This window comes from Poecilia latipinna, unplaced genomic scaffold, assembly GCF_001443285.1.
Source record: "Poecilia latipinna isolate Pla-1442-1.1 unplaced genomic scaffold, P_latipinna-1.0 Scaffold2100, whole genome shotgun sequence".
NCBI lineage: Eukaryota > Metazoa > Chordata > Actinopteri > Cyprinodontiformes > Poeciliidae > Poecilia > Poecilia latipinna.
The window spans coordinates 46,736-58,350 of record NW_015114716.1 but is presented as its reverse complement, the minus strand read 5'-3'; the positions used below and the strand labels follow the sequence as shown (position 1 = coordinate 58,350).

The following is an 11,615-nucleotide window of genomic DNA, read 5'->3' as shown; positions in this document are numbered from 1 at the left end:
AACACACAACATGAGCCTATAAACATAAAAGCCATTACCAAAACTCCACTTCTAATTAAGAGGGACCCCCCCCCCCCCCCCAAAAAAAAAAAAATCTGTTCACCCACAAGACAACCGCGACATTTTCTTGTCAACTTTTATGTTTTCACACCACAGTTTTTCTACCCAAGAGATGTTCAGGATTAAAAATGTTCTGTTGCTTGATTGTGTCACTTTTTTGTTTTGTTTTTTTCAGGGCTGGAGTACAAGTTTATGGTAAAGTCTGTGGACCCGGACGCGTCGTTCGTGGTAACTGGTGGCGAAACTACCAATAAGCCCAAAGATTTAGCAATAACCATCTCCACTGTAGCCGAACGTCGCAAAGAAAGGACGAGACACGACTTTCAAAAACAAGAATCCAGCAGCAGCATGGAAGAAATCCCAAGTACTCTTCCACTGAATCTGGAAGAAGCCAGGAGCTCACGAAATCACACTGGTAAGAAAAAAAAAAAAACTGCAACACAAATGTCAGCAGATTTGAACCCTCTGGCCAAGCTCACAGATTGCTCAGCTACAGTGTGACCAAAAGTGGGACTAAATGAGCACACAACTCAAACTTATGTGGAACAGCTGTGTGGTGGATGTTTAAAATGTCCTGTCTGTGGTTCCTTTTTTTTTTAACGGTGGAGGAGATTTTCAAGCAAATGGTATCATTAGTGCGCTCTGACTGGTTCTGATAACGTGAAGTACTTGAGCGTAGTTCGACTTAAAAATGGAAAATGCATCATGTGCGTGACATGTGTTTCAGAAATATAAATTACACTTTTTATTATGAAGTCACACTCCATGAAGCCAATTAATGAGAAAACATCCACAGGCAGAAATCAGTTCCTGCTTTATTTGTAATTCTAGCTTCAGGTAAAAAAAAAAAAAAAAAAATCAATATGCACTAACATGACTATGAATTCACATGAATGTATATTTAACATGTTATTCATGTGACCAATATTTCCATTCCATGGTAATTATGAAATTATACATGAAATTACATAACTATTGTTTTTAACCAGGATCTGCACTTTGTTCTTGCTTTACCACTGATAAGGTAACATGTCTAATGGTACGGCAATCAAATCACCTCAGTTGGGTTTCTCTTGCATAAATTTTGATGTTTGCACTTTGAAAAATCCACCCTCGGGCAAAAATCTGATCCAAGACTCGCCTACCCGACTGCCGCAATTGAAGGGTTTAAAATAATCCAGTGCAAAATTAAATCGGTGCAGTTTTTTTTTTTGACCGGTAATTTTTTGTTGTTCTCTCACTTCAATTTATTTTTTTTTTTAAAGGGTGCTAGAGGCTAAATCCAGAACATACGAGCCAGTACTACAAAGACATTGTGTAGATCAAAGCAGTTTCATGTTAGACTGCTTCATGAGCGATTGGGGGGGAAAAAATGTTGGTCTGTAGAAGAGTAAAGGAGAAACGGACCTCAAAAGATGTTTACCTTTTCCACAGCAACAGGTTGTTCTGCAAAGCATTCACTCTGAGTGACCAAAACACAAATGTGCATCAAGTTTTGCAGATTTTTATTTGCAATTTAAAAAAAAAAAGAAAAACAACAACAATGCACAATTTTCCTCCCAACCTAGAGTTATTCACTACTACATTGATGTTAATGTACTTTTTGCTCAGTAATCTAGTTGAATTTTATTGGGACCACCAAACAATTAATTTTGAAGTCTTAATTTACATTTCCCGAATACAGTTAGTAAATTTGTTTTGTTCTTTTCAGTACTACAAACTCCATCTCCCACCGTTTAAAAAAAAAAAAAAAAAAAAAAAAAAATTAAATGTTTGTCATTTTTGAAGGTTTCTTCAAAAACCTAAATATTAGCTGTGGATTCCCCCAGAACTTTAAGTTTAAAGTTTGCATAACAATGTTGAAAAATGAATGAAAGGACGCTCCACGACACCCTCATACGGCATTCAAATGAGTCCAAAATGCCGCCGGCGCTCATTAGGTGCTGGTCCAGAGAGAGTGGCTATGTGTTCGTCTTTGATGGCTGAGTTCAGCGCAATGTTCAGCTTCTGATTAGACGCATTTCTGTCTTTAGATTCTCACGAGGGATGGGCTGTGAAGTCGAGAGAGAGGAAGACAAGACGAGTGTCTGGATCTAAGGATGATGGTGAGTGGCATAGACTTCCAATTTTCTTCCTGTTTCAGCCAATTCCTTTGATTATTTGCTCAGTCTTTCTTTTTTTTTTTTTTTTACTTTAACCTTTTTTCATACATAAAAAAGAGCTGAAACAGTTTATGCTTTAATGTATGTGTGCTATTAAGTATCTGAACCTAAAAAATAATTTTCTACTTGTTGGCTCTTTGCTTTAAGTAAATACAGCGACAAATAGAGAACATGTCATGGGGTGCGATGTGAAAATTCATTCAACAGAATAAAAATTAACACATTTTAATAACCTACATAGCTACAACAATCATTTGCTTTATGGTCTCATTCTTATGTTCATTATAAAAGCAGTAGGTGTGCAATGAGGTTTTTAATTGACTTCTTCCAATTTGCTTATCTTTTTTTTTATATAATGACACAATTTGAAATTTTTACCTGGGATTGTATGTGAAACAACAATTACTGTACATGATGCTGAAGTTGGTTTCTAATTTGGCACTATTGGAAAATATTTTTCACATCTTGACTCTCTAAGAACTTGCATTCCCCAACTACTGAAATTTGTGAAACCCTAAAAAATGTGCTCTTGTATGTTTACATGTAAACCTGTGCAAAGACTTGTCTAAAGGTTGTTGGTGGGGTTGATGTCCCTTTGTCTGTTTAAAATCCAGTAGCCTGTCAATAAAAGATCTCTCACTAATGAACATATTGCATGAGGGTCATCCAATGTGGTTTTATTCTGAATTCTTCCACTACTTGTTCATGATAGAGCTGGTCTTCAGAGCTTATAGTCTTATTCTCTTAGCTGCTGAAGAAAAATTTAGAAAAATGTTTCCATATCCAGACTTCACTCTCTGCCCCAACTTTGTTTCCTTTCTTCCTTGTGTCTTCATTTTCTCCTTCCTCCCCCGCTACACTTTCTTTCTGTGTGTCTGCGAGTGTTTAAATATAAAAATAAATCCAAATGGAGTATGTAAATCGGTTAAATGTTTAAATGTACCTATATGGCAAGTCCCACATTTTTCTCCTCAAAATGATTATTCTTTACTTCACTTGTGCTTTCAGTGACAGATCACTGTTTGCTACCAATGTCAGAAGGAGCTTGTTCGGAATACGCTCTGGTCTGGTATTTCCACGGCCAATCGGGGGAATGCAGGCCTTTTGTATACGGCGGCTGTGGTGGCAACCAAAACCGATTCACATCTAAACAAGACTGTGAGAGTCTATGTGGAACAAAGAGCGGAGTTACAGAAACTCGGTCAGCTCTGACGGAGGACCTACCTTCAGACAGCTGATGCAGTGACGAAAATTCAGCTTTGGCGCGGTTCCTGTCCATAAGTGTGGTGTTACTGAAGATACACTGTTTTTGTTTTCTGTATTTCTTTTATTTATAGATTTTTTTTTTCTTTTTGTGAAAGCAGTTTGATTTCTGGACTTTTACCAGTGGACAGAAGTGAAATGTGAACAACAGTATGCTAGAGCCTGTACTTTTTCCTGTATTTGTTTTATTGGTGAAACTGACGTCGATTGAGTATTTTTTTTTTTTTTATGTGAATCTAATTAATGCTACTGATAAAAAAATAAAACTGTTTTTATGTGTGTGATTTTTACTACACCTGATTCCGCTTTCACCTCATTACTGCAGATCGCGGTCACCTTTCTCGAGCCCTACATGACGCAGTCTGCAAAAATACGAAGCCGGTGGCTGATTTCCTGCTGTCTCTGTCATCACCACATATGTCTGTTTGGTAGGGGGGTGTAGTGGGCCGGGCTGGGAGCCAGATGAGAGGCCAACAGGGGCCCAACCAATCTACATCATACAGTCTCGGCTGTGGCAGGGGATTCCAATGTGTGGGCGCTCATATAGGGCTGGCGCACATTAACTGGGACTTTTTCCCTCCTTTTTAAAAAGGCACATTAAACCACGGTGGGAAGGCGGAGATTGGAAAGTTGAGACATTATTTTAACTCTTCTGACACTGTTTCTGCAAGATGTCTGATTGGATGGGTCTTAGATTGATTTTAAAAGTAGAAAACATGACCAAGCTATCAGAAAATGCTTACATGAGCAATCACCCTCGGGCTTCCTTCGTGTTGGTCACGATTCTGCCCCCGTGATCTACTCCCACTCTCCAAAATGCTTTGCAAATATCCAACATGCAGTGCCTGGCAGAGGTACACTTAAACTTTTTCACATTTTGCCACATTGCATACACAAATGTTGACTCGTCATTGGGATGTTAAATGACTGACAAATGCAAGGTCAAACATAACTCTGAAGAGGAAAGAAATGTAGCTTTAGATCTGTAAAGCAGGGATGTCTGGTGTTCTGGGAGTTGACCAAATGTTGAGGTGGGTGGAGCTTTTCTTTGGGGTTGGGTGAGGCTGGTGAACAATTATGAACCTCCTGACAGATTTGTTTCATATTTTTACTATCTCACTGTAATTTAATTGCACCGAGATAAACGGGGAAACGATTCAACGGTAGAACAATCAGACATTTCTCATATAACTGACGGATTTGCATGAATCATCCCAAATAACACTTTTGTCATAAAAATGGTTAAAAATAATAGATCTTGTACAAGAACTTGCAAAGTATCTTTTATAACTGTAATGCAGAAGATGTAATACTGAAGAGGGCCATGCAAGTCAATTTTAGAGATCAACTGCAGGGAAGGGGAAGTGGGAGGACACTTAAGTCTTCAGTCACAGTGTGTAATCGAGCTGTGAATGCTTCAGTTCTTATGATTGAAAATAAATTAAGTTAATAAAAAGAATGGCTTTTATTCAGTCTTTGCTATCATTGGTTCTGTTATGTTTGTTTTGCCATCTTGTAGTTTAGTGTATAATTCTCTTCAAACTACAATTTGACAATGAAAAAAATTATTTTTTCTTTCTTTTTCTCCCCAACAGTTATTTTTGTTTTGACTTACTTTTTTGAGACTAACTCCTCATTTTGTTCAGTTCTTGCAATTACATTACCCACATTATGACTTTTTATGCCTTGCATTCACAGTGCCACACCTCCATCTGTTTACAAAAAAAACATTTTATTACATTGCTGTTTCTGCGATGCGATAAACACATCTTAATGCCTTTTTGCATTTGTTTGTAGCCTGAGCTTTTATGTGGGAATCCCTAGAGTTTTAATTCATAAATTAACTCTTGGTAAAATAAAAACAAACAAAAAAAAAAATAAGACCTTAGTCCTTGCCATAAGGATTTATAATCAAATTGGTTAAGAAAATGGTCTTTCTTCTCAACTTGAGCGATATAAAGAGTTGTCATACCTGAATTAACTTTGAACACCTGTTTATAATGAATAGCTTTAATGTTTTCTGTTGGAACTTTACATAGCAGAGCATAATTGTTTTAAATGTCTTTTAAGAAAAAAAAAATATATAAATTAACACATGTGAAATTATATACTTAACAAAAATGTGTGAAACAACTGAAAATATGTCTTATATTCTAGGTTCTTCAAAGTCGCCACCTTTTGCTATGATTACTGCTTCGCACACTCTTTGCATTCTCTTGATGAGCTTCAGTCACCTGAAATGGTCTTCCAACAGTCTTGAAGGAGTTCCCAGAGATTCTTAGCACTTGTTGGCCCTTTTGCCTTCACTCTGCTGTCCAGCTCACCCCAAACCATCTCGATTAGGTTCAGGTCCGGTGACTGTGGAGGCCAGGTCATCTGGCGCAGCACCCCATCACTCTCTTTGGTCAAATAGCCCTTACACAGCCTGGAGGTGTGTTTGGGGTCGTTGCCCTGTTGAAAAATAAATGATGGTCCAACTAAACGCAAACCAGGTGGAATAGCATGCCGCTGCAAGATGCTGTGGTAGCCATGCTGGTTCAGTATGCCTTCAATTTTGAATAAATCCCCAACAGTGTCACCAGCAAAGCACCCCCACACCATCACACCTCGTCCTTCATGCTTCACGGTGGGAACCAGGCATGTAGAGTCCATCTGTTCTCCTTTTCTGTGTCGCACAAAGACACGGTGGTTGGAACCAAAGATCTCAAATTTGGACTCATCAGACCAAAGCAGATTTCCACTGGTCTAATGTCCATTCCTTATGTTCTTTAGCCCAAATAAGTCTCTTCTGCTTGTTGCCTGTCCTTAGCAGTGGTTTCCTAGTAGCTATTCTACCATGAAGGCCTGATTCACACAGTCTCCTCTTAACAGTTGTTGCAGAGATGTGTCTTCTGCTAGAACTCTGTGTGGCATTGACTTGGTCTCTAATCTGAGCTGCTGTTAACCTGCAATTTCAGAGGCTGGTGACTTGAATGAATTTATCCTCCGCAGCAGAGGTGACTCTTGGTCTTCCTTTCCTGGGGCGCTCCTCATGTGAGCCAGTTTCTTTGTAGCGCTTGATGGTTTTTGCGACTGCACTTGGGGACACTTTCAAAGTTTTCCCAATTTTTCGGACTGACTGACCTTCATTTCTTAAAGTAATGATGGCCACTCGTTTTTCTTTACTTAGCTGCTTTTGTCTTGCCATAATACAAATTCTAACGCTCTATTCAGTAGGACTATCAGCTGTGTGTCCACCTGACTTCTGCACAACACAACTGATGGTCCCAACCCCATTTATAAGGCAAGAAATCCCACTTATTAACCTGACAGGGCACACCTGTGAAGTGAAAACCATTTCAGGTGACTACCTCTTGAAACTTATCAAGAGAATGCAGTGTGTGTGCAAAGCAGTAATCACAGCAAAAGGTTGCTACTTTGAAGAAACTAGAATATACGGCGTATTTTCAGTTGTTTTACACTTTTTTGTTTGGTACATATTTTCACATGTATTAATTCATAGTTTTGATGCCTTCAGTGTGAATCTACAATGTCAATAGTCATGAAAATAAAGGAAACTCATTGAATGAGTAGGTGTGTCCAAATGTTTGGTCTGTACTGTGTGTGTGTGTCTATATATAAATGTATATATATATATGTGTGTGTATATGTGTGTGTGAAAAGTTTGACATGTATTTGCTTTCTGTCCCACTTGTGCAGTTCTTTGGACAAACACTTTTTCCTGCAGTTGCATCAACAAAACTGTAATTGTAGCTCCTAAGTATCCTCTGCTCTACGCCATTCCATTGTAACTCTGCCTTAAACCAGTTCAGAGTTGTTCTCTTCTTGGACAATAAACCACCTCTGTTTGCCCAGCAATCCTAGAAACTAAAAGGAGATGAATAGAAAGCATACCACAGTTTGAAAATCGTATACTTCTTCATATATTTAAAAAGTACTCACTAGTTCCTCTTACATAAGTTTATAGTAAAATCCATCGAAATCTGTTGCTGTAACGTAAGACATTTTGGCTCAAAGGGAGCTCTCCGTGGTGCTGACGGGTTTAAAGCTTTCTCGTTTCAAAGTCGGGTTTTCTAAGTCGTGATGACGGCTGTCCATAAAAAGAGATTGCAACTTTTTTTATTTATTTATGTTTTTCCCCTCAACCACTACATCACTGCATGACGACCAATGGGACGGCTCGGAGAAAAACCAAAATGTCAAAGGAATGACGTTGTTGCTGGCGTAGGGCTGCAGTTTGAAGTATTCTACTAAATGGAATGGACAAGGAAGACACTCTGCCGGGCAGACAGACTGTGCGCACTGTTGATCTCCAAACACTGATAGTTTGTCGGGGTTTTGAAATTCAGAAATTGGCTGGAAGATTTCTGGTTGTTGGCTTCTCTTTCCAGGCTGGTTCCAAACCAAAAGAGTATTCTCTATCATAGGACAAGAGAGGTAAATACATGTTTGTTTTTTAGCATGCATTTGTGTTGGGGACCCATTTCTCTTCATCAGATTGGGGTTAACTTAAAACAAAACACTGTATTTCAAATACTGTTCGCACCAAAATGAAAACATTGGGTTGTTTCTCTTTATAAAGTGTCTTATATACTATTTTGAAGTAGAGAAATATTAGCTTTAACTAATTTCCATCCTCTAGGCTTCTTTTTTCTTCTTCTTTTCGTCCCAGAGGACACAGCATGCTGTCGTCCCTGAAGACTCTGCTGCTGCTCTCCGTCCTGTGCGCACCGACCTCCAGCCTGTGCCTGCGCCTCTACCAGAGCGGCTCCGACCTTCTGTGCAACGACCACATGGCTCTGGGGGTTCAAAGTGAGGAGAGCGAGCCGGGCTACTCCCCAGTGGATGCCTGGGCTTCCCTCCTGCAGTCCGCGGACTATCTCTCCTCATCCACCTCCTCGTCCTCTGCAGAGTCCAGTCGGGAAAAAAGGACTTCAAGTCCCGCAAACTACCGCTTCATGAGCCGGACGAAGCTCAGAGGGCAGATGCTCCGCAACAACATCAAAGGGGACCGGAGGAGCAGACTGACCCTGTCCCTGGATGTCCCAACCAACATCATGAATGTCCTCTTTGACGTGGCCAAAGCCAAGAACCTGCGCGCAAAAGCGGCGGAGAACGCGCGACTCCTGGCGCAGATTGGGCGGAGGAAATGAGAAAACACGGAGAAACTTTGACTCGGCAGAGAGCAATGACTAAATGTAATCAATAACTTTTTGTTTCCTCGAATAAACAACTTGTTTCTCTAGGGGAACATTAAAAATATCCACGCTAACAGGTGAAACCATGTCATAACCGCGGTGATTTCAATGTTCGTGAATTAACATCGTCTTTGTTGTACAAATCAAAGCACAGCGAGAAACCTGATATTTGACCTAACTGGATGGAACGGCGCTAAAGATGACTAAATTTAGTTTTAAAATACATCAAAGTGAACATTTGATATAGACTGAAGTATTTTTTTATTTTCCTTATGATGACGCTTAATTGGCCTAAATTACTTTTGATTTTAAATATTTCTTTTATTTTAATCTTATAGGATAAACATGAAAAATTCTTAGTTTTGCAGTTGAGAAGCACTATTTTATATGTTGCCATATGAGTAAAGTCACGTGATTAGCTTGGATATACGGGGTCTTATTTCCAGAAAACGATAATCTATCGATTGTTTTTTGTTTCTTTTTAGCTTTGTACACTGCAAAGTAAGTTAGAAAAAATATTGAGATATGTAGGATTTTGCCCATATTTAGATTTGGTTAGGGCGAGCATAAATGCAGTTGCTGTTTTTTTTTTGTTTTGTTTTTTATGTGTAATATTTTCCTTTACTCAAATTTCCCACGAAACAGTGGCACAAACAACTCGCTAACAATAAAATACTGTACAAATCATCTGCAGAGATCATGAATACAGTAAAATGCAAATGCATGTGAATGTATGTTGTCATCAGATGTCTCTTATTTTTCTACTTTCCAATAAAGGATTATTTTTCCTGAAATAAAGCAGATGTAACTACACACAACTGCCTCTTTCCATACAATATTAAACGATGAGATACATAATATATTTTCCCACTGTCCCAAAACATGACTATTAGGTTCATCGATTACTCTAAAACTATGCTGACATGTGATCACTTGTCCTTTGTGTTTCTCTGCTGCCTTGTGATGGACTAGCGACCTGTCCAGGCTTTACCCCACATTTTGCCCTATTCCCCGTGACCTTGCAAGAATAAGCTATGGACGATGGATGGGTTCAGTCAGTCAAGTTGATTTGTATAGCACATTTCGGCAACAAGGCAGTTCAACGTGCTTTACATCATAAATTATCGGAAAATAGGACTTTACTTTCTATAAAACTATAGCTTCGCTGTTTTGGTATCAGTAAATCTGCATTACTCTGTCTTAAAATAATAAAATAAATGATAATACAGATTTTCCTTAATTTGTTTGAAGGAGTTTGTATAAATAATGACGTTTTAAATGTTGGCCACTAGGTGGCGGTAAAAGGTACATTCGGAAAAAGCTCCAGTTCTCAATTCTTTATATTAAAAAATAACAATGGTCTTTAAAAAATTACCTACATTTAATGTTATAACATTTTAATTGAATTATAAAATTTGCTATCGGTTAATATTTCCAACTGCTTGGATAAAATATAAAACTGCGTTTCTGTTTAGGTTTTAAATTGTACACCCTCTCAAATCACGATGCTGAGAAATGCTGACATCCTGTGGTCATTTTGAGCAACTGCACTCTAGATCTGGATAAATAAAAAACCTGAGGTATACTCAATATTTTTATTATCTCTATGATTAACATTATATCAGTGCCTGAATGGCTTGAATCCTATTAGTAGCTTCTGTGATTTTTACAGATAACACGCATGTCACATGAAGAGCAAACGTTGACCCAAAAGCAAGATTTGGAACTCCCTTGACTTTATTGATTTATTTTGGTTAAACAACTACAAAACAAAAATATAGTTAAAATTACAACTTCAATTACACCGCATTCGAAGCTTTTTATAGTAGTTAAAAAAAACAGCGTCCTCTGCTGTTTTAAATGTTGGGTTGCTATGACGTCATTTCCGTCGACGTGGACGCCCCCCAACAGGAAGCCAGTCTGCTTTTGGCTACGTGGAAGTAGCTCCTGGTATTTCCAAGGCTGAGAGCATTTGCTGCCTTCGTCCGTCATCTCCAGTTAAAATGATTAAAAAATTTGATAAGAAGGACGAAGAGTCTGGTAAGTATTTAAATAGGAATAGGAAGGCATAAGTTTTACGATTGAAACACGTTACAGAAATGCTAAGTGCTCGTCTGTTAGCTTGCTAGCTAAAGTTAACCAACCCGACCCTCTATAATGGTTTAAGTAGACATATTCTGACCTAAAGCGCAAAAACAGACCAGTATTGCAGCTTTATCGAGTTTACATTTCACTGTTTGTGGTGACACTTAATTCCGAATAATGTTTTAGCATGTTTACGGTTATGTCATTGCATTAGCTGTGCACGCTAGCGTTGTCTGAATAATCTTATCCTGTCACTTAGCTGCTATAGCTAGCTATATGTATTTAATTCTCACAATATGCCTTTTTTTTCTACTGGTATTCGAGTAACAAGTAATACCCTATCCTTCTTATAATTAATTTATTTTGTCTCTTAGGAAGTGGGTCAAACCCTTTCCAGCACTTGGAGAAGAGTGCAGTTTTGCAAGAGGTAATTTCGAGCATAAGCTCTGGACTTTTATCCTTAACCAGGAGATAGTGGTTCCAATCCATGGTGGTGTGTTTTCATCAACAGGCACGGATCTTCAATGAGACCCCCATCAATCCAAGAAGATGTCTCCATATCCTCACCAAGATCATCTACCTTCTCAATCAGGTAAAAATGACAAATATCCTCCTGAGAACCGAAGAAAAAAAGTGTCTTCCAATTTCTGTTTTTTTGTGATTTCCTATCTGTTTAGGCCGAAATGAACACCTTAGCATTTTTTTTCTTATATGTTTTTATTAAAATTTTACAGCATGTCCACTGTAGTGGACATCAGGACTATTTCAGTCTAAATTATGACAGAATAAAAAAAATGGAAAATTGTACAGATAATTGTTTAATGAATCACATTAACCCAACAAGAGG

The 11,615-nt window shown here is 38.4% G+C and overlaps 3 protein-coding genes across 6 annotated transcripts in view; all 3 read left to right on the top strand.

Moving 5' to 3' along the window:
* Window positions 1–7,108, top strand: part of col7a1l (collagen type VII alpha 1-like) — a 64,459-nt gene extending 57,351 nt beyond the window's left edge. For all 3 annotated transcript variants that reach the window (XM_015017078.1, XM_015017079.1, XM_015017077.1), the window contains 3 exons: window positions 236–475; window positions 2,094–2,165; window positions 3,231–7,108. In XM_015017078.1, coding sequence (XP_014872564.1) covers window positions 236–475; window positions 2,094–2,165; window positions 3,231–3,460 — 542 coding nt within the window. In that variant the 3' untranslated portion in view covers window positions 3,461–7,108. The remainder of the gene's footprint in view (window positions 1–235; window positions 476–2,093; window positions 2,166–3,230) is intronic.
* Window positions 7,109–7,718: 610 nt separating this feature from the next.
* Window positions 7,719–9,417, top strand: ucn3l (urocortin 3, like). 2 transcript variants are annotated; one of them, XM_015017081.1, is made up of 2 exons: window positions 7,719–7,922; window positions 8,128–9,417. In XM_015017081.1, the coding sequence occupies exon 2, from the start codon at window positions 8,168–8,170 to the stop codon at window positions 8,636–8,638; it is 471 nt and encodes a 156-aa protein (XP_014872567.1). In that variant the 5' UTR covers window positions 7,719–7,922; window positions 8,128–8,167; the 3' UTR covers window positions 8,639–9,417. The 2 variants fall into 2 exon arrangements, with proteins under 2 accessions (XP_014872567.1, XP_014872566.1); XM_015017080.1 differs by having other exon boundaries at window positions 7,720–7,922; window positions 8,158–9,417.
* A 1,158-nt stretch (window positions 9,418–10,575) lies between these two features.
* copg2 (COPI coat complex subunit gamma 2) overlaps window positions 10,576–11,615 on the top strand; it is a 27,314-nt gene continuing 26,274 nt past the window's right edge. The window contains exons 1-3 of the mRNA XM_015017082.1: window positions 10,576–10,723; window positions 11,143–11,195; window positions 11,280–11,360. Coding sequence (XP_014872568.1) covers window positions 10,687–10,723; window positions 11,143–11,195; window positions 11,280–11,360 — 171 coding nt within the window. The 5' untranslated portion in view covers window positions 10,576–10,686. The remainder of the gene's footprint in view (window positions 10,724–11,142; window positions 11,196–11,279; window positions 11,361–11,615) is intronic.